A 26,666-nucleotide genomic window follows, 5' to 3' on the forward strand; every position below is an offset into this window, starting at 1 on the left:
ACCACAAACGTCCAGGAGTCCCTGATGCTTTGATCCCAGTCTGGACATGATACTTTAGCTTTATATTGATCCTTTGATCTTATGTTGTTCTCAACTCTGCTATATGTTGAATAAAGACTTTCAACTGCAATCTTTCATTAATGGAGATCCTGGCTGTTACTTTAGTGTTCCCTATTGTTGGAGCAGTATATATATATATAAATATACACACACACACCACACCTTTTATCAAAGTTATTATTTTAGTGTACTTTTAAGAAATCAAAACATTTGTCCGACCTGCACCTCACCAGGTAAAACTAGTGTCATGTGATGAGGTCCGTCATGAACACTTTAACAGATGTTCAGATGCTCTGGATCAATTCAGACATTTTCATTGATCCTTTAGAGACTTTAGGGGCTTTAGTTTATTTCACTGTGAGATTTTAATACTTTAGTCAACTCATTCAGCGTGCAAGAGAAAGAAATAATAGAAAAGTTGAATATATATTGCAGTTAATTAGAAGCCGCTGTGGTTATTTCAGCTAAAACTGAACATTCTAAAGTACTAAACACTAATAAATCACAGTACATTGGCCACCGATTATAAATGTGTTGATCAGTGAAATACTTTGATTTCAGGGAGGAAAAGCAAAGTGGAAAAGGTGATGAGAGGTGATGAGAGGTGATGAGAGGTGATGGGAGGTGAGGAGAGGTGAGGAGAGGTGATGGGAGGTGATGGGAGGTGATGAGAGGTGATGGGAGGTGATGAGAGGTGATGAGAGGTGATGAGAGGTGATGGGAGGTGAGGAGAGGTGAGGAGAGGTGATGAGAGGTGATGAGAGGTGATGGGAGGTGAGGAGAGGTGATGGGAGGTGATGGGAGGTGATGAGAGGTGATGAGAGGTGATGGGAGGTGATGGGAGGTGATGGGAGGTGATGAGAGGTGATGAGAGGTGATGGGAGGTGATGAGAGGTGATGGTGATGGGAGGTGATGGGAGGTGAGGAGAGGTGATGAGAGGTGATGGGAGGTGATGGGAGGTGATGGGAGGTGATGAGAGGCGATGGGAGGTGATGAGAGGTGATGAGAGGTGATGGGAGGTGATGAGAGGTGATGGTGATGATGGAGGTGATGGTGATGATAGAGGTGATGGGAGGTGATGGTGATGATGGAGGTGATGAGAGGTGATGTAGGTGATGGGAGGTGATGAGAGGTGATGGGAGGTGATGAGAGGTGATGGTGATGATGGAGGTGATGGTGATGATAGAGGTGATGAGAGGTGATGAGAGGTGATGAGAGGTGATGGTGATGATGGAGGTGATGAGAGGTGATGGTGATGGGAGGTGATGAGAGGTGATGAGAGGTGATGAGAGGTGATGAGAGGTGATGGGAGGTGATGGTAGAGGTGATGGGAGGTGATGGGAGGTGATGAGAGGTGATGAGAGGTGATGAGAGGTGATGAGAGGCGATGAGAGGTGATGAGGTGTATCATCAGACTGACCTCCGTCAGCTTGCCGCAGACGGTACATTTGGTCTTGATGCCAGACTTGGGGGGGTTCTGCTTGTTCTCGTAGGCCCCCAGGCAGCCGGTGCTGCAGAACTCCTGGAAGGACTCGCTGGAGTCCACCTGGGCCACGATGGTGCCCTTCATGTTGGTGATGTCTCTGAAAGACACCACACGGAGCAAAGGTCAGGGGACGGAGGGACACTAGTGTCCTCTCAGGGCGGAACAGCAGGCCTGGAGCCAGACTCACTTCTTGCACATGGTGCAGCTCTTCTTGGGGGCGGGTTTGTGTGAGAAGGCGGAGAGACAGGTGGTGGAGCAGAACAGGTGGGTGGAGCCTTTACGCTGGTAGGCCGTCTGGCCCTTCTTTAAAGGCTTCTTACAATTAGCACAGGTCACCTGGAAACACACAGCAGCTATCAGAGACCAGACTTCACTGAACATCACTGCTCCTGATCCCACCAACAGTTAACGTCTGACCAGTGGCCACCAGGGAAAAACGACTAATACATCGAGGTTTTCTACGTCACTTCCTCCAGAAAGGTGCCACACCTGCACTCATCAACATATAAAAGCAGCAGCGTTGAAGATAAGACCCTGTGTACTTCATATATCTGCAAGTGTTGTGGTTTGTTGGGACAAGCGCAGGACTAATTGTGAGTCTCGAGCCCTCGCTGGTGATCTCGGGCCCTGAAGGTCGAGCCCAGAACACAGGTTGGTAGCCACGACTGTGACTCACAGAGCCAGTCCACGTCTACGTGACAGATGTCCTCGATCGATGGACTCAATTCATCTCAAGGACTCAATCTGGAATTTGGGTCAGGAAGTCCGTGGTGCAATCAGAGATCATATATGAAGATCAGAGTCTTTCTTCTCGAGGTGGTCAACATTGGACCGTCACAGGTGAGATGAAGCCATATCGTAGGCTTTGGGTGACACAAAGCAGAGGTGAGTAACTGCTTATTGTGTTAAATCAGGGGTGTCCAACACGAGGCCCGGGGGCCAGAACCGGCCCGCCAGAGGATCTAATCCGGCCGCCATGGGATTTTTAAAATATTTTTTAAAGTATAAATATGAAAACTGACAGAGGCTGATCTAAAAACACTAGATTGGCAAAAATGACATTGAAAACCACCCTTGATCAGAATTAATTAATGCCTCTGTGGAGGTCACATGACACAACACCTTTCACAATAAAACAACGAGTCCAACTTATGTGAAGTGACACTGTAGACACGTAAACTCACAACAATGTCCAGGTGATGACAAATTGTTTTAATCCTGAATAAAAATACGAGGTCCAGACAAGGTGACTGAGGGTTTTTTTTTGTTGCAAATATAATATCTGATTAACTTTAATGTATATTTCAGAATCGACTGGTGAATTCCTGCAGTTCCAAAAGGATCAAAAGAAGGAAAGACTTTGCATTTGTCCAGATCTGCAGTTTAACATGTGATGTTTGACTTGTTGGCCCCCAGAGGTCAGAGGTCAGGTTGATGTGGACCCTCAACTGAACCAGTTTGACACCCCTGGTTCAAATCAAAGACATGCTGCTGTTTGGATCCACTGTGAGGTTCAGTCGCTGAACAAAACAAACTGGGAGCCGTGAGGAAAGGCTCTCGAAACCTCGAGTCTACAATGAACTTTGTAAAGACACATAAGAGCTCATGAGTGTATTGCTTCACGTACAAACTGTATGGATACCGGGTGTGAGCTGCAGCCACTGCAATTCATTCATGTTAAGTAGTGGAGGTCTGAGGACGTCACCTTGACGGTCCGGGGCTGCGGCTGGGCGCCTGAGGAGGAAGTGGCTGAGGAAGACTGGCCTGCAGGCTTGGGCAGCGAGGTGGCTGACGACGGAGAGTCCACACCCGTCTGTTTTTGGTTGCGAGGAACTGAAGCGGACTGAGAAATCCACGAATCTGGAAAAGAAGTCGAGGCGCATGTCTCAGATACTCGAGTACACTGGAGTGGGTTCAGGTGTCTCAGATACTCGAGTACACTGGAGTGGCTTCAGGTGTCTCAGATACTCGAGTACACTGGTGTGGCTTCAGGTGAGCAGAACGTCTCAGGATTACAGGAGACTGAACGATCATTCTGTGTAGGGAAGTCATTTTTGGTCTTTTTTTTTAATAACTGCCATTTGTTGATTGAGCTACATCAGGACTTCCTTTGTACTTTTCTACCTTTATTAGATGAATTAGTTGAAGATGTAGCACAAGTCAACAGCAGAACGAATAAATACTCCAGGCCAAAAGTTGCGTAACGTCCATGAAGCCATCAGGAGATCGACTGTAGTGTTCTTCAATGAAACTCAGGTGAACGAGTCATTGTCAAGAGCTTTTGTAACTCCTCGGCATCAATAAGCTCTAAATTTGAAATGAGGTCATAAATTAAGAACAAAAGGAACAATAATGAGTAATATCACTGGACAAATGTACATTTCATCTACTGCAGTGATAAAGGGCATCATCCAGAGGGGAGGAGCCTCTCCCAGCAGGTTCTTCATACAGTCGTGGTGTTCCCACGGTGACGCATTTCATCGATGAGACGTTTGGCTTTTTTTGCGGTTTTAGCATAAAGAAAAACAGAACTGGACTTTTCGGTAAAGTGTCAGATTACATTTCTGGTATAACAAGCACCAGTTACCTGTTCTGCTGTGTGTCCCCGTGTCTCCGTTCTGGACCAGCTGGCCCAGGGGCCCCAGGGGGCCCGAGCCCCGCCCGGGGTTGAAGGAGGCGGTTGGACGACCAGATGGGGTGTCTGGGTTCAGGCTGAACGCGCTGCTGATCTGCAGACCGTTTTCCTCCACCTGGCCTTCACCCACCTGCACACACACGCGCACACACACACACAGGAGAGCCTGAAGTGACGCTTTCTACAACAACAAGCTCCAAACACCCGGGCGCCAGACGCTGCGCGGCGCCTAAAACACGCCGACTCCAACTTGATCTCACTCAATCCATCTTAGAGGAGTAAAACTTGACATGAAATCTCAGTTCCAGGCAGAGCGAGCAGTAAGTAAGCAAGTAAGGTTTCCACTCTGCCAGGAATGAAGCTGCGACGCTACAGAATCAGGTGAAGCAGCACTTCCTGTTCCAGGTTGACACAAGTTGTGCTAGAAGTCCTTCCTAAGCAGAAGGAAGCCTAAAGACCCTGAAGGTAAAGTGTGGAAGCTCCCGTCCAGACTCACCGGTGACGCAGCCGCCGCCGCCGCCGCCGCCGCCTCTCCCTGCAGCGACGTCACGGAGGTGATCATCAGGTTCATGTCTGCCTGGACGTCCCCCTGGTGGGGCGGACTGCCCACTGCAGAGCCCGGCCCGCTGCCCTTGTGGCTGCCGGGGCCCAGCGTGGTGACGCTGGCGATCCGGATCTCCGAGTCCGGCTCTGTGCTGCTGAGCGTCCCCGGCGAGTGCGACGCCGACGAGCCTCCGGGGGGCGGCGGCGAGGCGCAGGAAGCGTCCCTCTGCTCGGAGTCCTCCTCGTCGTCAATGACGATGGGCTCTGCCGCCGCGCCAGGAGGCGGCGGCGGCGCCGCCCCGTTGGAAGACGCGGGAGAAGCGGGGCTCCTGGAAGGCGACGGCGCGGCGGACATGTCTGGCGCCGCCGCCGGCTCCGTGCAGTCTGTGCTGGGCGTGTCCTCCTCCGAGGGACCCGGGGCAGGAGGTTGGGGGGCCTCCTCCCCGACGAGGACCACGTCGTCATCATTATCCGCCACGCCGCTTTCCTTTGTGGCTTCGTTTCCCGTCGCCACGGAAACGGCGTCCCCGGGCTCCCCGGCGGGAGGCGTGGCCCGCCGCTGGGGAGAGGGCGTGGCCTCCGTGGGCTCCTCCCGCTCCCCCGCCTCCTCCGCCACGACAGGGTTTGGTTCCGACTCCCCGTCCATCACTGAGGCAACCACCTGGCGAGGCAAACAAAAGGCTGTTAGCACGTCGCCGCCGGAGGCCACGCCTCGCTGCCGTACGGCGGCTCAGGTGTCCCCGGAGGACCGGCGGGCCCCGCAGGCCCCGCCCACCTCCCCGAGACGCTTAATGACCACCTGCTCTCCAGTTTTGAGATCAGTGAAACACACAGTATTTGAAAATAGACTATAGAATTTAAATTCTACATATGTAATCAAAATTAAAGTTAAAAACTTCAGGGACACCAAAAACGGGTTCCAGCCTCTTCATGCATTTCAACACATTTAGTTACACGAACACACAAAAAGATTTGACTACAGAAACAATACGAGACGCCTGATATAAAAAAAAAAGATATTTTATAAAATTACATTTAACTGGTTTATTCAAGACATTGAGGTTGCAACCCTTCTTGACCTGTTTCTTAAATTTGACAGTAATAAACTCTGGTAGATTAAACCTCCTGCGTTGAATCAAGACAATCTACTGCAGAATTAATCAATTGATCCGTTATCAAGTTTTTGATTCACCTTAAGTTGGTTGAAATTTTGCACCAACTAATAACAAAGACAAGAAAGAGGTCTTTGAACTCAGGCTGGGCAAACAATTTATTTAATCGATTAAACATATTTGTAGCTAAAAAGCTATTGCAAATTACAGTCGTTTTCTGTGCACAGGTTTCTTGGGGCATTTGTCCCACTCCGTCCTTCTGGGCTTCTATAGTTTCCGGAGCCTCATTTACTTTTTCTTTAGGGATTTTTTTATATGCAGTTTAACTCTGAGGACCATCACAGCTCTAAATTGCACTTTTGACAATATACCTGATGTCTGCAGTCATTTTTATGTGCATTCATCAAAAAATCTAAAATCTAAAATTTAATAAAAACTGGAATTTTCTTTTACAAAATCCTAGAAAGGACATGTAGAACACGTTCAAACCTACTTTGAACCAGCTTTGTTGCAAAGACTCAGCTGATCCCACACACACTTTATAAACAATTACAATTTGGCAGAAGGAACAAGATGACACTTATAAATCTTACAGAAACTCCTCTGATCATAGAGTTTCAGACTGTTACTGAAGCTCTAGGTAGAGACGCTCTTGATGTTCCTGGTAGAGAAGCTCTCGGTAGAGACGCTCTAGGTAGAGAAGCTCTAGGTAGAGACGCTCTAGGTAGAGACGCTCTAGGTAGAGAGGCTCCTGGTAGAGAAGCTCTTGGTAGAGACGCTCCTGGTAGAGATGCTCCTGGTAGAGAAGCTCTCGGTAGAGACGCTCCTGGTAGAGAAGCTCCTGGTACAGAAGCTCTTGGTAGAGACGCTCTTGGTAGAGACGCTCTTGGTAGAGAAGCTCTTGGTAGAGAGGCTCCTGGTAGAGAGGCTCCTGGTAGAGACGCTCCTGGTAGAGACGCTCCTGGTAGAGAAGCTCTCGGTAGAGACGCTCTCGGTAGAGACGCTCCTGGTAGAGACGCTCTCGGTAGAGACGCTCCTGGTAGAGAAGCTCTCGGTAGAGAAGCTCTCGGTAGAGACGCTCTCGGTAGAGAAGCTCCTGGTACAGAAGCTCTTGGTAGAGACGCTCCTGGTACAGAAGCTCTTGGTAGAGACGCTCCTGGTAGAGACGCTCTTGGTAGAGACGCTCTTGGTAGAGAAGCTCTCGGTAGAGAAGCTCTCGGTAGAGAAGCTCTTGGTAGAGACGCTCTTGGTAGAGACGCTCTTGGTAGAGACGCTTTCGGTAGAGACGCTCTTGGGAGAGACGCTCTCGGTAGAGAAGCTCTTGGTAGAGAAGCTCTTGGTAGAGACGCTTTCGGTAGAGACGCTCTTGGTAGAGACGCTCTTGGTAGAGACGCTCTCGGTAGAGAAGCTCTTGGTAGAGAAGCTCTTGGTAGAGAAGCTCTTGGCGCCTCTGTTGGCAATCAAATCTGACATGAACCTTAATTAAGCTTCAGCACGACCAATTGTAGAATTCTTTCATCAGCAGTGTTTTCCTGTCACTACACTCCTTGTTTCTACTTTGCAAAAATTCCACAAATAAAATTAAGCATCAAACTCTTGTTTTAGCACATTTGACAGAGCAACAACACATCAGGAACAGAGGATCAGCGCACAGCTTCACATTTCCTTTCGTTTGTTTATGATAACGTTAGAAAATGGTCAATGTTGATATATTTAACGGTTTGAGTGTTTAGAGGACGTCGACCTTTCTACCCGGGTCACAACAGACAAAGACCCCGTCAAGAAGTTCATTCCCGGTTTCTTGGTTTTAAAAGCTCCTCCCTCCCACTGGGATTCTCTTTTTAAAATCAGGATCGTAACACAGTGAGGTGACACCGTCATGTTGGGTCCTGGTACAGTGAGCCGAACCCCTACACTATCCTTGCTGCTCGTCTTTGTCTTTACTTTGACTGTCTTCATTTGTCCTCAGGGGCGGGTCTTATTGTCCCCACATGGAGACACACATCTGAAAACTGCACGCTTGGTGGGCAACTTTTGATAAATGATCTGTGGGCCTGTCTGACGGGCGGCAACGTGTTCTACATGTAGAACGCGTTGTTCTACATGTCCGTGTTCTACATGTCCTGCAACGTGTTCTACATGCCCTGCAATGTGTTCTACACATCCTGCAACGTGTTCTACATGTCCTGCAACGTGTTCTACATGCCCGTGTTCTACATGCCCTGCAACGTGTTCTACACGTCCTGCAACGTGTTCTACATGCCCTGCAACGTGTTCTACATGCCCTGCAACGTGTTCTACACGCCCTGCAGCGTGTTCTACACGCCCTGCAGCGTGTTCTACATGTCCTGCAACGTGTTCTACATGCCCGTGTTCTACATGCCCTGCAACGTGTTCTACACGTCCTGCAACGTGTTCTACATGCCCTGCAACGTGTTCTACATGCCCTGCAGCGTGTTCTACATGTCCTGCAACGTGTTCTACATGCCCGTGTTCTACATGCCCTGCAACGTGTTCTACACATCCTGCAACGTGTTCTACATGCCCTGCAACGTGTTCTACATGTCCTGCAACGTGTTCTACATGCCCTGCAACGTGTTCTACATGCCCGTGTTCTACATGTCCTGCAACGTGTTCTACATGTCCTGCAATGTGTTCTACATGCCCGTGTTCTACATGTCCTGCAACGTGTTCTACATGTCCGTGTTCTACATGCCCTGCAACGTGTTCTACACGTCCTGCAACGTGTTCTACACGCCCTGCAATGTGTTCTACATGTCCGTGTTCTACATGTCCTGCAACGTGTTCTACATGCCCTGCAGCGTGTTCTACATGCCCTGAAACGTGTTCTACATGCTCTGCAACAAGTTCTACATGTCCGTGTTCTACATGTCCTGCAACGTGTTCTACACGCCCTGCAACGTGTTCTACACGCCCTGCAACGTGTTCTACACGCCCTGCAACGTGTTCTACACGTCCTGCAACGTGTTCTACACGCCCTGCAACGTGTTCTACACGCCCTGCAGCGTGTTCTACATGCCCTGCAGCGTGTTCTACATGTCCTGCAACGTGTTCTACATGCCCTGCAACGTGTTCTACACGTCCTGCAATGTGTTCTACATGTCCTGCAACGTGTTCTACATGCACGTGTTCTACATGTCCTGCAACGTGTTCTACATGTCCTGCAACGTGTTCTACATGCCCGTGTTCTACATGTCCGTGTTCTACATGTCCTGCAACGTGTTCTACATGTCCGTGTTCTACATGTCCTGCAACGTGTTCTACATGTCCTGCAACGTGTTCTACATGCCCGTGTTCTACATGTCCTGCAACGTGTTCTACATGCCCGTGTTCTACATGTCCTGCAACGTGTTCTACACGTCCTGCAACGTGTTCTACATCTCCTGCAACGTGTTCTACATGCCCGTGTTCTACATGTCCTGCAACGTGTTCTACATGTCCTGCAATGTGTTCTACATGTCCTGCAACGTGTTCTACACGACCTCACAAGGACGGGCCGTCACCACTTCTTTTCTTTTTAAGAACAAGTGCAGGAAAAGTGTTCTCAGCACGAGAACATCTCCAGAATTTGTTAAACTTCAACTTTAAATGTAAATGCTTTGTATTGACAGTTAATGTGATTGACAGGCAGCATAATTGTGAAGTGGGTGGAAAATTATTTATTTCTAATTTTATAAACAAAAACTGAAAAGTGTGGCATGCAAACGTATTTAGACCAAATCCAGGTCAAGCAAGAGTCTTCAGAAGTCTCATCATTAGTAAATAACCTCCAGCTGGGAGCAATCTAATAATGGACTAACCCAGCTGCTCTGTCAACTAAACCCTAACCCTGAACCTAAACCCTAACCCTGAACCCTAACCCTGAACCTAAACCCTAACCCTGAACCTAAACCCTAACCCTGAACCTAAACCCTAACCCTGAACCTAAACCCTAACCCTGAACCTAAACCCTAACCCTGAACCCCAAACCCTAACCCTAACCCTAACGCATCATGAAGAGGAAAACGTCAGACAGGTCAGGGAGACGTGTGGAGGAGTTTAAAGCAGGGTTGTTATATATACATATATATATATATACACTCACCACACTTTAAACCATACAATCGTACAATCCATCGTCCCAAACTGGAAAAGAGTCTGGCAAAAACTGCAAACCTGCGGAGACATGGCTGTCCACCTGGACTGGGACCTGGGACCAGGAGGAGAGCAGGGTCACCCTGAAGCCTCCATGGTGGAACAAACACTGGAGAGCTACATGCTGCCTAGCAACGGCAGCAGCTTGGCCCCTCCTCCTCTTCCTCACATCTCTTCCTCTCCTCCTCCTCTTCCTCCTCTTCCTTTCATCCTCCTCCTCCTCCTCCCCCTCCTCCTCACATCTCTCCCCTTCCTCCTCCTCACGTCTCTTCCCTTCATCCTCCTCCATCTCTTCCCTTCATCCTCCTCCTCCTCCACCTCTTCCTCACATCTCTTCCCTTCATCCTCCTCCTCTTCCTCCTCCTCCTCCTCCCCCTCACATCTCTTCCCTTCCTCCTCCTCACGTCTCTTCCCTTCATCCTCCTCCATCTCTTCCCTTCATCCTCCTCCTCCACCTCTTCCCTTCATCCTCCTCTAACTCTTCCTCACATCTCTTCCCTTCCTCCTCCTCTTCTTCACATCTCTTCCCTTCATCCTCCTCCTCATGTCTCTTCCCTTTATCCTCCTCTTCCTCCTCCACCACTTCCTCATGTCTCTTCCCTTCATCCTCCTCTTCCTCCTCCACCACTTCCTCACATCTCTTCCCTTCCTCCTCCACTTCCTCCACCTCTTCCTCACATCTCTTCCCTTCCTCCACCTCTTCCCTTCCTCCTCCTCTTCCTCACGTCTCTTCCCTTCCTCCTCCTCTTCCTCACATCTCTTCCCTTCCTCCTCCTCTTCCTCACATCTCTTCCCTTCATCATCATCCCCCCCCCCCCGGTTGGATCCCTCCGAGGACCACAGCAGTTTAGTCTTCACCTCCAGACAGACCATCAACCAGGACACGTCATGATTCATGAGATGAACTGAACCAGTTGTGAGGTTACAACACTAAAATAGTAAAGCAATTAATATCTGGTCCAAATGGGCGGCGCCCCCCCCCCCCCCCCCCCCCGTCCTCCCCTCCCCCCCCCCCCCCCCCCGTAGTCGGTAAAGCAATAGCTTATTGGATTTTTCAATGCGTTGGCACAAAGACGGCAGGAGAGTGAAGACGGCGCCGCCATGGCCCGCGAGCTGCCAGTTGCCCGTGTCTGCTTCACACAGTGACTCTCTTGTTGCCCCTGGCAACTAGGGAAGCTACACCCTGGTTGCCAAGGCAACAGAAAGGACCACCACCACAGCTCTGGTCCCTTTGCTTTCATGTAGGTGCCGTCGCGTTTGCCCAGATTTGATGATATCAAACTACGTAACGCGACTCGGTAAAGATCCGTGGAGCTTTTTAACCAAGAAATCTCCATATTCACCACTTTATTTCCCCACGACTGAGGAAGAGGAAGAGACGAGCTTCACTTTGATCTGAAACCACATCCAGGATCTCTATTGTCAGTCTGAGGGAGCTGCTCTCTCTCTCTCTCGCGCGCACACACACACACACACACACACACACACACACACACACACACACACACACACACACACACACACACACACACACACACACACACACACACACACACACACACACACACACACACACACACACACACACACACACACACACACACACACACACACACACACACACACACACACACACACACACACACACACACACACACACACACCTACCTCTAGGCCCGGTAAACACCCTGACAGTCACCCAGAACAGGAAGAGCCTATATGCACCTGAGCACAGACCTTTAGAACAGAACAGAGCAGAGCAGAACAGAGCAGAGCAGAGCAGAGCAGAGCAGAGCAGAGCAGAGCAGAGCAGAACAGAGCAGAGCAGAACAGAGCAGAGCAGAACAGAGCAGAGCAGAGCAGAGCAGAGCAGAGCAGAGCAGAGCAGAGCAGAGCAGAGCAGAGCAGAACAGAACAGAGCAGAACAGAACAGAACAGAGCAGAACAGAGCAGAGCAGAGCAGAGCAGAACAGAGCAGAGCAGAGCAGAGCAGAGCAGAGCAGAGCAGAGCAGAGCAGAACAGAGCAGAGCAGAACAGAACAGAACAGAACAGAGCAGAACAGAACAGAGCAGAACAGAACAGAGCAGAGCAGAACAGAACAGAACAGAACAGAACAGAGCAGAACAGAGCAGAACAGAACAGAGCAGAGCAGAGCAGAACAGAACAGAGCAGAGCAGAGCAGAGCAGAACAGAACAGAACAGAACAGAACAGAGCAGAGCAGAGCAGAGCAGAGCAGAGCAGAGCAGAACAGAGCAGAGCAGAGCAGAACAGAACAGAACAGAACAGAACAGAGCAGAACAGAGCAGAACAGAGCAGAACAGAGCAGAACAGAACAGAACAGAACCGGCAGTACAGAGGAAGCCAGGTCACAGCGGCCATCTTGGCCCCGGTGCTACGAGGCGTCCAGTGACGTCACAGGAAGAAGACATTCATCCATATTTCACTATTTAACACGTCGACTCCAATTTCACTTTGCAATATTTCAGCACAACATTGAAATCAATATAAACTAGTGACGTATGCTTTAAGATAATCCACCGTGTGGCCTCGCTTTGCAGCTTTCCTACCAAGTCTCTAACCAGGTCTCTAACCAGGTCTCTAACCAGGTCTCTAACCAGGTCCCTAACCAGGTCTCTAACCAGGTCCCTAACCAGGTCTCTAACCAGGTCACTGTCCAGGTCTCTAACCAGGTCTCTAACCAGGTCACTAAGCAGGTCTCTAACCAGGTCACTGTCTAGGTCTCTGTCCAGGTCTCTAATCAGGTAACTAACCAGGTCTCTAACCAGGTCTCTAACAAGGTCTCTAACAAGGTCTCTAACAAGGTCTCTAACCAAGTCTCTAACAAGGTCTCTAACAAGGTCTCTAACCAGGTCTCTAACAAGGTCTCTAACAAGGTCTCTAACCAAGTCTCTAACAAGGTCTCTAACAAGGTCTCTAACCAGGTCTCTAACCAGGTTCCTAACCAGGTCTCTAACCAGGTCTCTAACCAGGTTCCTAACCAGGTCTCTAACCAGGTCTCTAACCAGGTTACTAACAAGGTCTCTAACCAGGTTCCTAACCAGGTTCCTAACCAGGTCTCTAACCAGGTCACTGTCCAGGTCTCTGTCCAGGTCTCTAATCAGGTAACTAACCAGGTCTCTAACCAGGTCACTAACCAGGTCTCTAACCAGGTCTCTAACCAGGTCCCTAACCAGGTCCCTAACCAGGTCTCTAACCAGGTTACTAACCCGTCTGCAGAGCGGCGCTGTCCAGCCCCCCCCCAACAAACATCACATGGTTACAAACAGGACACGTCTTCCTAGAAGTGGTGGAGCTCCGTCGTCCTCCAGACAAACGTCCAGCAGGTCTCAGGACCAACAAGTTGACGCGAAGACGAAGAACTTCAAATGGAAGATCTTGTTCCACAGAGGACGTTTAGGACGTTTAGGACATTTAGGACGTTTAGGACGTTTAGGCTTCAAGGTGCAGAACATCGGCTGTGGTGGCGTCACTGAACGCTGCTGCTACCTGAACCCTGCTGCTGCCACCTGAACGCCGCTGCTGCCACCTGAACGCCGCTGCTGCCACCTGAACGCCGCTGCTGCCACCTGAACACTGCTGCCACCTGAACGCCGCTGCTGCCACCTGAACACTGCTGCCACCTGAACGCCGCTGCTGCCACCTGAACACTGCTGCCACCTGAACACTGCTGCCACCTGAACGCTGCTGCTGCCACCTGAACGCTGCTGCTGCCACCTGAACACTGCTGCCACCTGAACACTGCTGCCACCTGAACGCTGCTGCTGCCACCTGAACGCCGCTGCCACCTGAACACTGCTGCTGCCACCTGAACACTGCTGCCACCTGAACACTGCTGCCACCTGAACGCCGCTGCCACCTGAACGCCGCTGCTGCCACCTGAACGCCGCTGCTGCCACCTGAACGCCGCTGCTGCCACCTGAACGCCGCTGCTGCCACCTGAACGCCGCTGCTGCCACCTGAACACTGCTGCCACCTGAACGCCGCTGCTGCCACCTGAACGCCGCTGCTGCCACCTGAACACTGCTGCCACCTGAACGCTGCTGCTGCCACCTGAACGCCGCTGCCACCTGAACACCGCTGCCACCTGAACGCCGCTGCTGCCACCTGAACCCTGCTGCCACCTGAACCCTGCTGCCACCTGAACACCGCTGCTGCCACCTGAACACCGCTGCTGCCACCTGAACACCGCTGCTGCCACCTGAACGCCGCTGCCACCTGAACCCTGCTGCCACCTGAACCCTGCTGCCACCTGAACGCTGTTGCTGCCACCTGAACGCTGTTGCTGCCACCTGAACGCTGCTGCTGCCACCTGAACGCTGCTGCTGCCACCTGAACGCTGCTGCTGCCACCTGAACGCTGATGCTGCCACCTGAACACCGCTGCTGCCACCTGAACACCGCTGCTGCCACCTGAACACCGCTGCTGCCACCTGAACGCTGCTGCCACCTGAACGCTGCTGCCACCTGAACCCTGCTGCTGCCACCTGAACCCTGCTGCCACCTGAACCCTGCTGCCACCTGAACCCTGCTGCCACCTGAACGCTGCTGCCACCTGAACCCTGCTGCCACCTGAACCCTGCTGCCACCTGAACACTGCTGGTGCCACCTGAACACTGCTGGTGCCACGTGAACGCTGCTGCCACCTGAACACTGCTGCTGCCACCTGAACGCTGCTGCTGCCACCTGAACACTGCTGCTGCCACCTGAACGCTGCTGCCACCTGAACACTGCTGCTGCCACCTGAACACTGCTGCTGCCACCTGAACACTGCTGCTGCCACCTGAACACTGCTGCTGCCACCTGAACGCTGCTGCCACCTGAACACTGCTGCCACCTGAACACCGCTGCTGCCACCTGAACGCTCCTGTCGCGACACTGTCGTGCAGGTTTGATGCTTTATTCTGCTCTAAAACAACCATTAAGACCGTCCAAACCAGCCTCATAAAGACACAACCAAAACAATCCACTAAATAATTTCCGTCCAGACATCACTGTCAAAATTCTGCAGTAAGTACGCCAGGCCTTTAGGGGGTGCAGTACCTCTGCAGCACAGAAACACAAACGTAGAAGACAGAATACTCATCCACACCTCAAAGCTAATATTTCCCCACTCCAGAACACGTTTTCAAAAACAGAAAGAAAGAAAAACATTTCTGAAACAGAAACTTGACGTGGTTCCGTGAAACGGCGCTCTCGTGGCCGAACACCCGTTAGTGATTGATGGTACCAATACGAAGTCCAGGAACCTCTGGGGGTCACTGGAGACCAGAGGGGTCCCAAGACTCAGACTTTTGTTAAAATTAGCTTCGTATACGTCAAAGAAACATAGAAAAAGCACAAAAAAACTGCCGACTACATTTACTTCAACTGCTTTGCTTTCCTGTCTTGTTGGAAGTGTGAATGTCTGCGTTTGCCTTCACGGAAACATTGAGGCCTAAATGACCTGAGCGGAGGTCCTGGAGGACCCGGAGGTCCCTATATGGTGGCTATTGAAGACCCCAATCCAGACCATTTGATTTGAATTTGAAACAAACCACTTGTGGTTTCAACATCGACCTGACCAAACAACAGTTTCCGGGACGTCCTGAACCTCCTGGTCACTAAAGACCAGAAGTGAGTTTTTGATTAATTTCTTACATGTTCAGCTCTCGGTGAAAACGCCTCTGCAGCGCCATCATGTGTCACTGTTGCATCATGAATGGTACAACTCAGAGGACGTGTCCACAGGGGAGGACGTGTCCACAGGGGAGGACGTGTCCACAGGGGAGGACGTGTCCACAGGGGAGGACGTCCTGCAGGGAAACACCATGTCTGAAAAACCACATGCTTGTCAGGCGTGTCGCTTGCACGACTGTCGTCAGCGTCTTCATACAGGGCCGTGTAGCTAACTACTGCTAACCACCGCTACCCACCGCTAACTACCACTAACTACCGCTAACCACTGCTAAACACCACTAACCACCGCCGTGTGCCGCTCCAGCTGCAAAGCAATGAGCGTTGAGCTAGATTTCAATGTGTAGCAGGTAGCATCGCCAGTGTGTTAGCCCTGTAGCGCTTTAGCATGTAGCATGGCTCAGAGTTAGCTGCTGCTCCTGGCTGGACAGACGTGTCCTCCTGGACACCGTGTCCTACTGGACACCGTGTCCAACATGGCGGCTCGGAAATAAACCGTCTCTTATTACTAAAACATTTGTGAAAAAAGTGTTTCTGAAACATTTGAGGTGAGAAATAAGTTTTCTAGTTGCTGAATTTTCCCTTGTTTTGTTTCCACTGCAGCTCGTTTAGATGTTTTATCAAAGACTGAACAGAATATATCTTAGAATCTCTATTGTCATTTACTGAACCGGATCAGAAGAGGAGCGGTGATCCTGGTGGTGAAGGTAACATGTTGTTAAACCAGGAGGTGGAGGTAACATGTTGTTAAACCAGGAGGTGGAGGTAACATGTTGTTAAACCAGGAGGTGGAGGTAACATGTTGTTAAACCAGGAGGTGGAGGTAACATGTTGTTAAACCACGAGGTGGAGGTAACATGTTGTTAAACCAGGAGGTGGAGGTAACATGTTGTTAAACCAGGAGGTGGAGGTAACATGTTGTTAAACCAGGAGGTGGAGGTAACATGTTGTTAAACCACGAGGTGGAGGTAACATGTTGTTAAACCAGGAGGTGGAGGTAACATGTTGTTAAACCAGGAGGTGGAGGTAACATGTTGTTAAACCAGGAGGTGGAGGTAACATGTTGTTAAACCACGAGGTGGAGGTAACATGTTGTTAAACCAGGAGGTGGAGGTAACATGTTGTTAAACCAGGAGGTGGAGGTAACATGTTGTTAAACCACGAGGTGGAGGTAACATGTTGTTAAACCAGGAGGTGGAGGTAACATGTTGTTAAACCACGAGGTAGAGGTAACATGTTGTTAAACCACGAGGTGGAGGTAACATGTTGTTAAACCAGGAGGTGGAGGTAACATGTTGTTAAACCACGAAGTGGAGGTAACATGTTGTTAAACCAGGAGGTGGAGGTAACATGTTGTTAAACCACGAGGTGGAGGTAACATGTTGTTAAACCAGGAGGTGGAGGTAACATGTTGTTAAACCACGAAGTGGAGGTAACATGTTGTTAAACCACGAAGTGGAGGTAACATGTTGTTAAACCACGAAGTGGAGGTAACATGTTGTTAAACCAGGAGGTGGAGGTAACATGTTGTTAAACCAGGAGGTGGAGGTAACATGTTGTTAAACCAGGAGGTGGAGGTAACATGTTAAACCACGAAGTGGAGGTAACATGTTGTTAAACCAGGAGGTGAAGGTAACATGTTGTTAAACCAGGAGGTGGAGGTAACATGTTAAACCACGAAGTGGAGGTAACATGTTGTTAAACCAGGAGGTGGAGGTAACATGTTAAACCAGGAGGTGGAGGTAACATGTTGTTAAACCAGGAGGTGGAGGTAACATGTTGTTAAACCAGGAGGTGGAGGTAACATGTTAAACCACGAAGTGGAGGTAACATGTTAAACCAGGAGGTGGAGGTAACATGTTGTTAAACCAGGAGGTGGAGGTAACATGTTGTTAAACCAGGAGGTGGAGGTAACATGTTGTTAAACCACGAAGTGGAGGTAACATGTTGTTAAACCAGGAGGTGGAGGTAACATGTTGTTAAACCACGAGGTGGAGGTAACATGTTGTTAAACCAGGAGGTGGAGGTAACATGTTGTTAAACCACGAAGTGGAGGTAACATGTTGTTAAACCAGGAGGTGAAGGTAACATGTTGTTAAACCAGGAGGTGGAGGTAACATGTTAAACCAGGAGGTGAAGGTAACATGTTGTTAAACCAGGAGGTGGAGGTAACATGTTAAACCAGGAGGTGGAGGTAACATGTTGTTAAACCAGGAGGTGGAGGTAACATGTTAAACCAGGAGGTGAAGGTAACATGTTGTTAAACCACGAATTGGAGGTAACATGTTAAACCAGGAGGTGGAGGTAACATGTTGTTAAACCAGGAGGTGGAGGTAACATGTTAAACCAGGAGGTGAAGGTAACATGTTAAACCAGGAGGTGGAGGTCACATGTTGTTAAACCAGGAGGTGGAGGTAACATGTTGTTAAACCAGGAGGTGAAGGTAACATGTTAAACCAGGAGGTGGAGGTCACATGTTGTTAAACCAGGAGGTGAAGGTAACATGTTGTTAAACCAGGAGGTGAAGGTAACATGTTAAACCAGGAGGTGGAGGTCACATGTTGTTAAACCAGGAGGTGGAGGTAACATGTTAAACCAGGAGGTGGAGGTCACATGTTGTTAAACCAGGAGGTGGAGGTAACATGTTAAACCAGGAGGTGAAGGTAACATGTTGTTAAACCAGGAGGTGGAGGTAACATGTTGTTAAACCAGGAGGTGAAGGACTGATGCCAACATCTGGCAACTGTCAAACAGCTGCTCAGGACATCATGTGACAGGAAGTAGAAGAAAACCAGGATGACATTGAAGATGCTGCTCCTCAATGTTCAAAAACACTTTATAGGCTTAATGTTTACAGAAAACATGTCTTCATGTTATATCAGGAGAGGAAGGAGGAGAGAGGAGGAGAGAGGAGAGGAGAGGATAGAGGGGGAGAGGAGAGAGGAGAGGATAGAGGAGGAGAGGATAGAGGAGGAGAGGAGAGGATAGAGGAGGAGAGGATAGAGGAGGAGAGGATAGAGGCGAGGATAGAGGAGGAGAGGAGAGAGGAGAGGATAGAGGAGAGGAGGGGAGAGGGGAGAGGATAGAGGGGGAGAGGAGAGAGGAGAGGATAGAGGAGGAGAGGATAGAGGAGAGGATAGAGGAGGAGAGAGGAGAGGAGGGGAGAGAGGAGAGGATAGAGGAGGAGAGGATAGAGGAGGAGAGGATAGAGGCGAGGATAGAGGAGGAGAGGATAGAGGGGGAGAGGAGAGAGGAGAGGATAGAGGGGGAGAGGAGAGAGGAGAGGATAGAGGAGGAGAGGAGAGAGGAGAGGAGAGAGGAGAGGAGGGGAGAGGAGAGGAGGGGAGAGGAGAGGAGGGGAGAGGAGAGGATAGAGGAGGGGAGAGGAGAGGAGAGAGGATAGAGGAGAGAGGAGGTCTGGTCCAGACTCTCCTCACTGCAATGCAGAGCAGAGGCTCCTGTTTTCACGTGGACGAGGAAGAAAAGAGGATCCAGTGTTAATGAGCTCTGACAACCTTGGTCCCAAAACCAGGTGGACATGAGGAGGGGGAGGAGGAGGGGGAGGGGGGGGGGGAGGAGGGGGAGGAGGAGGAAGAGGAGGAGGAGGAGGAGGAGGAGGAAGAGGGGGAGGAGGAAGAGGAGGAGGAGGGGAGGAGGAGGAAGAGGAGGGAGGAGGGGGAGGAGGAGGAGGAAGAGGAGGAGGAGGAAGAGGAGGAGGGGGGGGGGGAGGAAGATGAGGAAGAGGGGAGGAGGAGGAAGAGGAGGGAGGAGGGGGAGGAAGAGGAGGAAGAGGAGGAGGAGGGGGGGGAGGAGGAAGAGGAGGAGGGGGAAGAGGAGGAGGAGGAAGAGGGGGGAGGAGGAGGAAGAGGAGGAGGAGGGGGGAGGAGGAAGAGGGGGGGGAGGAGGAGGAGGAGGAGGGGGAGGAAGAGGAGGAGGAGGAAGAGGAAGAGGAGGAGTCAGTGCCTCAGCCGACAGAGGAGGAATCAGCGGCTGCACCTCCCCCCCCCCCCCCCCCCCCACAGAGGTGCTCATCCACCTTCTCTCCAGTGCGCATGACGCCAAGTTGACCCTCCTCCTCCTCCTGCTCCTCCTCCTCTCCTCCCCCTCCTCCCCCCCCCCCTCTTCCTCCCCCCCCCCCCCCCCCCCCAGTGGGTCACAAGGAGGAAACGTGCAGCGGTTTGCGCCAGTAAACGACTAATTACATATTTAATTTACACTGAGATCATTATATAAGTCTTATGTCACTGGGAAGTGATGCACAATGCGCAGCCACCACATCCCCATCAACCACAACCCCCCCCCCCCCCCCCCCCCCCCCTACCCCCCCAGAAAGCCGGCTGATGCATGCAGACTGACCCCAGCTGAGGAGGGGGTCTGATGGAGGGCCAGCCGGCCGGAGCTTCCAGGGGTCGCCGGGTCCCTCCACCCCCACCCCCCCCCCCCCCTCACCCCCCCGGCCGTGCCCTTGATTAGTAGACCGTTAGGAAAGGCGCACCTCAGCGGCGCAACCGGATCCGGCTGAGGCGCAGCCTGTCGCTCAGTGTCGGTCCGGAGGAAACGAACGTTGGTGAAACTTAGCGGCTCCACAAACTTTGACTCGCAGCACAAAGAGAAGCGGCGCTACCTGCGCTGCGCTGCGCCACTCCCCCGTCAACACCCCGGGAGGGGGGCTTCCAAGTTGGGGTCCAGGAGAAACGTGGTTCAGGCTGTTCCGTTCCCACCCCTGCCCTTCCTGGCGCAAACAGCCATTGGATTAGCGGCGGATCGAGGGGAGGAGAGCAGACACAGACTGCGCCATTGTTGAAATGCCGCCCCAAAGAAATTACACAAATAAAATGCAATGCGCACAACTTGTGTCGAATCAAACGCAGAGAGAGAAAACCCCCACAAATAAACACGCGCGTGCGTGTTTTGTTAAACAACTGCCAAAAAAAAAAAAAAAAAAAATGCGTCTTTGCCTTTTCTGGATAATCTCGTCCAGACGCGCACGCGCGCTGCAGCGCCAGCTCGCGCGCCGGCCCGCAAAAAAAAGCCCGATTTTCAGGATACCTGTGACGCCGGGGCGGGTGCGGGCGGGGGGGGTTAATTGGGAAGTTACCCCCGCACGGAGTCCACCCTGGCGCAATCAGCGGCAGGTGCGGCCGGCCGCCGCTAGGGGCGCCCTGCCGCGTGTGTGTGTGTCACATGAACAGTCTTTTATTTGTGTCAGGCGGTTGGTAAACAGCGACCCGCGGCAAAGCCGCAGCGCGTCCAGGGGAGGGCGTGTGGAGGTCCCGTTACCTTACCGCCAGGTGTGGAGGCTTTATCATAAGAAACAACCCCCCCCCCCCCTACCCCCCCCTCACACACCTCCCTCCTCCCCCAGCGGAAAGCAGCGTTGCCTCTCCGTCCGCCATTAGGGAGCCAACTGAACAATACTGGAGCCCAGCGGCGGCGGCGGCGGCGGCAGCGGCCGCAGCAGCGGGAGGAAGGCGGAGAGCAGGAATCATTGCAATTTAACTGTTTAATGAGCGCCGACCGAGTCTCCCTGCCCCCCCAGAAAGGGCTCCCGCGAGACTCCCTGGGAGTCCGGCCGGCGGGGGCCGCACAAGTTCCCGAAACTTTGCGCAATTGTGCGTAAAAGTGAGGAAATAGGCAGAAGGTGTGTGAAATTCGCTTACCGGAGTCGAGCTCGAAGCGGTGTAGCGCCACTTTTGTGCCTTGACATTAATCCCGGGGAGCGCATGCGCACAGCGCACGACTTTCCACTTTGCCTGCAAAGATCGTGTATTGAGCGGATGACTCACGCCCGAGGCGGCGGAGCGGCGCGCAGGGCCGTGCGCATACATTTTGTGGGCGGGGGGGGGGGGGGGGGGGGGTATTTTTTTTCTTTTCTTAAAGACAATGAACGGGACGCAAAAGTGATGTTCAAATACTCGTTTTTATTATTGTTCTTTTTCCATTTTTTTAATTGAAGATATGCTCAAAAATCAATTATCAATCAAAGATATTTCACCAAACAAACAGTGAATCAGTGCAGCAGAACAATGTGGTTGCATGAGGAATAGAGTGGAAAGAAACACACACACACACACACACACACACACACACACACACACACACACACACACACACACACACACACACACACACACACACATATACACTATAATTTCAGGATGTTAGAACTATTACATTCGGACAAATTATTAGATGAAATGGTATAAATAAATGACACTTTTTAAAACAATTAATGAGACATACCATGGAATAAATATAATAAAGTATAATCCAGATTATGGAAGGATCATTTAGATGTGTAAAGAAAAAGGTAAACCATGTTACTAGTCCCCCCAAAACAAACTACATCCATCTATGATCTAGAGCCAATCACCATCCAGATAGCTCCTCCCTTTGGCCCGCCCACAGGCAGCAGCTCAGGTGTGTCACCGCTGGGGGGGGGGGGGGGGGGGGGGGGCTGTATGTGGCTCCAACACTTCAGGAGGATTTTATATAATTTTATTTTCTTAATTAAATTATTTAGTGAATTAATTAATAATTTATTAATTATTAATTAAATTAATAATGTGAACCATTTTAAACACTGTTTTCCATCAGAGTGCGATTATCAAGTTATTTAATAATAATTTGTTGTTGTTTTTTTTTTGTTGTCGTTTAATTTTCGGACCTTTTTTGTTGAGGGTTTATAAAAATGTTTCTGACGTCAGAGGGCCTGTTTTTCCCGGCAGCCTCCAGAGGCCCCTGGTTCTGCTTCCTGCTGTGCAGGTTCGTGTGGGAGTGAGACGTCTGTCTTCCCCCCCCCCCTCTCTGCGGGGCTCCAGAGGAGTGAGACCTCTGTCGTGGGGCTCCACAGGAGTGAGACTTCTGTCGCCCCCCCCCCCCCTCTCTGCGGGGCTCCAGAGGAGTGAGGAGCTCCAGAGGAGTGAGACTTCTGTCGCCCCCCCCCCCCCCCTCTCTGCGGGGCTCCAGAGGAGTGAGGAGCTCCAGAGGAGTGAGAGCTCTGTCGCCCCCCCCCCCCCCCCCCCCCTCTCTCTCTGCGGGGCTCCAGAAGCAGCGGCGGCGCTTATGTCCATTCCTATTGAACACATTTTTTTCGGTACGCATGCGCACTGAGCGCAATCGCGGGGCCGCATGGCTGGCAATTAAAGTGCTCCATTAAGCTGATTGCATCCGCGTCTGCGGGTGTCACGCCCCCCCCCCCCCCCCGCGTCGTCTCATCCGATACAACTGCAAAGTGTTTTTGAGTTTGTTTGTTTGTTTGTTTGTTTGTTTGTTGTTGTTTTTTCGTGGCTAAAACGCACACAAGCTGCGCAGAAAAGCGGCCAGCCGGGTCCAATCAGGAGCCAGTGTCCGGGTGACGTCAGGTCACGTTTCCAGCAGCGTTCAGGCCACAACGCGGAATTTCATTCAAATCTGCAGAAAAAACTAAACAAAAACTGCTGCAGGAAATAATGATCCCAGTTGAATGTTTGGGGATGACGTCACGTGTCACAGCAGCAGGATCATCAATGTCAATGATGATTGCATGGAAGTGATTATGTTGATGACGGTATTGATGAGGAGATTTAATATGGGGTATGTGTGTGTGTGTGTGTGTGGGGGGGGGGGCAGACGATCACGTTGTTAATATGGCGGATCAGGTGCGTTCAAATGTCACTGCGGGACGTTGCGCAGCGGTTCTGCGTCCAGGCGCAGCTTTGCAGGATGTCGGGCTGCAAGAACCCGCAGAACCGAGACCAACAACAACAGCTGTTGTTGTTTTTGTTGTTTTGTTGTTTGACCTGCAGTCGCAGCGCAATACTGTCGGAGGTTTTTCTTCCTGCAGACGCGCAAAATCAAGCAGGAACCGCTGCAGTTGTTCTCACGGATCCACCACGAGACAGAAAAGCGTTTCCTTTAAGAACGAAATTGTGGTTTGTTTTGTTTCATTCGTTTCTTTTGCATAATAAATATCTAAATATCTGCCTTTCCTGCCACTCTGGTGCATTTTAGCGCTGATTATGTTAATGCGCCTCTCTGTCGCCTCCTCCTGCTGCAAACCGCCTCAACCAACCAGCCTCATTGTGAGCGAGTCCGCCAGGAGCCGGGGAGACGCATATTGATGCATATTGCACGTATGCACACACGTGTATATATATATATAATTCAATTTTAATTTAAAAAAAAATCTTCAATTTGAGTTATATCGTGGAAACACTTTTCTCTAGCCACTGAAACTGAAACATAACTTCCAATCTATTGCATCTCGTGTTAAAACTGCGACAGACTGAAGTCGAAATGAACATTTGGACCAACATGATTTATGCCAAGTAGCGAGAAGCTCCATGTGAAGTTTGCAAGTTCTCACTGTGCATTTAAAAAAACAACAAGGAATCAGAATTTGGAGTGAACTTAGCTCGTCTATTTGCAGGAATGGATGAATGAATGAATGAATGAATGAATGAATGAATGAATGAATGAATGAGGGTTTGACCTGAATGTACTTAAGGATCCGTTGTTTTGTTAAACGAGGTTTGTTGGGATCCAGTCGGCTGTAATTTGACATCAGCAACACAACGGAGTCTGAAGATTAATGAGCGACAGGTTGGAAATGTTGATCCACTTGTTCACCAGAAAGTCACTAAAACTATTTTTCATGTTAAATATAAACAATCAACATTTCAACTGTAGTTCGTTTCCAAAGTTGACATTTCCAGCTAAATGTGGTTTTTCCATGCAGCAAATGAAGGAAAAAAAACTAAATAACAAAACAAAGACAACAACTTTGCAAATCTATGTACATGTTTTTATTATTTCACACAAAGCTCCTGGTCCGGCTGAGCAGCGGTTCTGCAACATCTGTAAAGCTCACGTTTCCTCACATTCAAACAAAAAGAGAAAACAAAAAGATGTTTCTGGGATGTGAAATGACGTCAGTGCAACTTTTACACACAACCCATGCAAGTGATGCCGTTTTCAACTCTGGGCTTGTTTTCTGAGCTGCTTCATGTTGTTAAAAGATGGTTTGTTTACATAAACTAAATATAAATGATTAAATCATCCGCAAAGTTTAGATGTCATTAAAGTAAATATAACCAATCAACACAACCTTTGTCAATTAAGTGGTTTAATAAAGAAAACCTTTCTGAAATTGTTATTGTTTATAATAAGACAAGATTAAAAAAAACAACAACTGAGTGGTGAGTCTCTTAACTTAGCTGGAGTTTAATAAAACCAGTGGCTCTTTCCTGAACAGACTGCAGCTGCTGGAGCGACGCTGAGTCAGCAGTTTCCTGGTCGACAGTATTTACTGGTTTCTAACTGGGAGACGGAAGGAAGAGCCTGAAACCTGAACAAGCGTGAGGAGATGCCTTGCTCGTTGGCATTCCTCTGGCAAAGACGAGGGCTGGAGTCGCTGCAGAGCCGCTACCAAAATAAAATATCACAAAAGATTGTCTGGGGATAAAGAAGTGGAGGGAAGCAGAGCTGTGATTGGCTCAGGGTTAGGAGCAGAGCTGTGATTGGCTCAGGGTTAGGAGCAGAGCTGTGATTGGCTCAGGGTTAGAAGCAGAGCTGTGATTGGCTCAGGGTTAGAAGCAGAGCTGTGATTGGCTCAGGGTTAGGAGCAGAGCTGTGATTGGCTCAGGGTTAGAAGCAGAGCTGTGATTGGCTCAGGGTTAGAGGCAGAGCTGTGATTGGCTCAGGGTTAGAAGCAGAGCTGTGATTGGCTCAGGGTTAGAAGCAGAGCTGTGATTGGCTCAGGGTGAGTGATGGCCGCGACTCCAACCCATAAAACTGAGTGACTTAACCAGGAGCCCAGGAGCAAGGCAAAACAGAGGTGGTGGTGGCCTCATGACGGAGCTGGAAATATGCAGGATACATTCATACACACGTTTATGTACAAAAAGTGTAAACATGGAAGGAACAAGGACGTTTAGCTTCACTCATCTAAATCCTCAACATTAAAACACACAACGTTGTCATGACGGGAATGAAACCAGAAACTGAGCAGGTCAACAGGAATCAAACAAACATTCCTGAGTCCAAAACTTCAACCACTTTCACTTTGTCTCTTCTCTGAAGTGAAGCCAGCAGACCAGGTCCACCTGAAGACCCGGACCAGGTCCACCTGAAGACCCGGACCTGGTCTGTAAACACGCAGGACTGAAGGTGAGTGGCTCCCCCTTCTGGAGGGAAAGTGTCAAGACGGCTTCAGCTGCTGCTCTGACTTGGTGTGAGAGGCTGTGTCACTGTGGAGGTGACCTCTGAACTCACTGCAGCTGGACCAGCGTGACCTCTGACCTCACTGCAGCTGGACCAGCGTGACCTCTGACCTCACTGCAGCTGGACTCGGTAAGCACAGATGAGAAGCTTGACCTGAAAGAAACAAGAAAACACGTTGAGACTGAAACACAGCTGGTTTATGTTCAGACTCCTTGTCAGTTCAGGGACATGATGTGACCATCAGTGGGCCACAGCGGCGACATCGTCCCACAACATCCTTCAAGTCGAAGCTTTTTAAGTTCGTCTTCATTGTAGAACGTGATGAAAATGTCTGTTTTCAAAAAACTCAACGGCAACAGTCAACATGAAAACATTTAATGACGCAGGATGTGCATGTTTTTCTAAAAGTGGCCCAGGTAGCCTCGTGCTGCCTGACAGCAGTGACCGCGAAGTGAAGAGAAAGTGAGGAGAAAGTGGGGAGAAAGTGGGGAGAAAGTGAGGAGAAAGTGAAGAGAAAGTGAAGAGAAAGTGAAGAGAAAGTGAGGAGAAAGTGAAGAGAAAGTGAGGAGAAAGTGGGGAGAAAGTGGGGAGAAAGTGAGGAGAAAGTGAAGAGAAAGTGAAGAGAAAGTGAAGAGAAAGTGAGGAGAAAGTGAAGAGAAAGTGAGGAGAAAGTGAAGAGAAAGTGAAGAGAAAGTGAAGAGAAAGTGAAGAGAAAGTGAGGAGAAAGTGGGGAGAAAGTGAGGAGAAAGTGAGGAGAAAGTGAAGAGAAAGTGAAG

General features: G+C 50.2%; 2 protein-coding genes across 2 annotated transcripts in view; both read right to left on the minus strand.

Annotated features, from left to right (window-relative positions):
* zmym2 (zinc finger, MYM-type 2) overlaps positions 1-21,383 on the minus strand; it is a 50,913-nt gene extending 29,530 nt beyond the window's left edge. Inside the window, exons 1-6 of the mRNA XM_080498572.1 lie at positions 21,348-21,383; positions 4,679-5,386; positions 4,135-4,312; positions 3,253-3,407; positions 1,735-1,883; positions 1,482-1,644 (exon numbers count right to left, since the gene is read on the minus strand). Coding sequence (XP_080354698.1) covers positions 1,482-1,644; positions 1,735-1,883; positions 3,253-3,407; positions 4,135-4,312; positions 4,679-5,371 — 1,338 coding nt within the window. The 5' untranslated portion in view covers positions 5,372-5,386; positions 21,348-21,383. The remainder of the gene's footprint in view (positions 1-1,481; positions 1,645-1,734; positions 1,884-3,252; positions 3,408-4,134; positions 4,313-4,678; positions 5,387-21,347) is intronic.
* A 3,067-nt stretch (positions 21,384-24,450) lies between these two features.
* mphosph8 (M-phase phosphoprotein 8) overlaps positions 24,451-26,666 on the minus strand; it is a 29,210-nt gene continuing 26,994 nt past the window's right edge. Inside the window, exon 14 of the mRNA XM_080497909.1 lies at positions 24,451-26,043. Coding sequence (XP_080354035.1) covers positions 26,002-26,043 — 42 coding nt within the window. The 3' untranslated portion in view covers positions 24,451-26,001. The remainder of the gene's footprint in view (positions 26,044-26,666) is intronic.

The sequence above is a fragment of the Blennius ocellaris genome (genome assembly GCF_963422515.1).
Source record: "Blennius ocellaris genome assembly, chromosome: 6".
NCBI lineage: Eukaryota > Metazoa > Chordata > Actinopteri > Blenniiformes > Blenniidae > Blennius > Blennius ocellaris.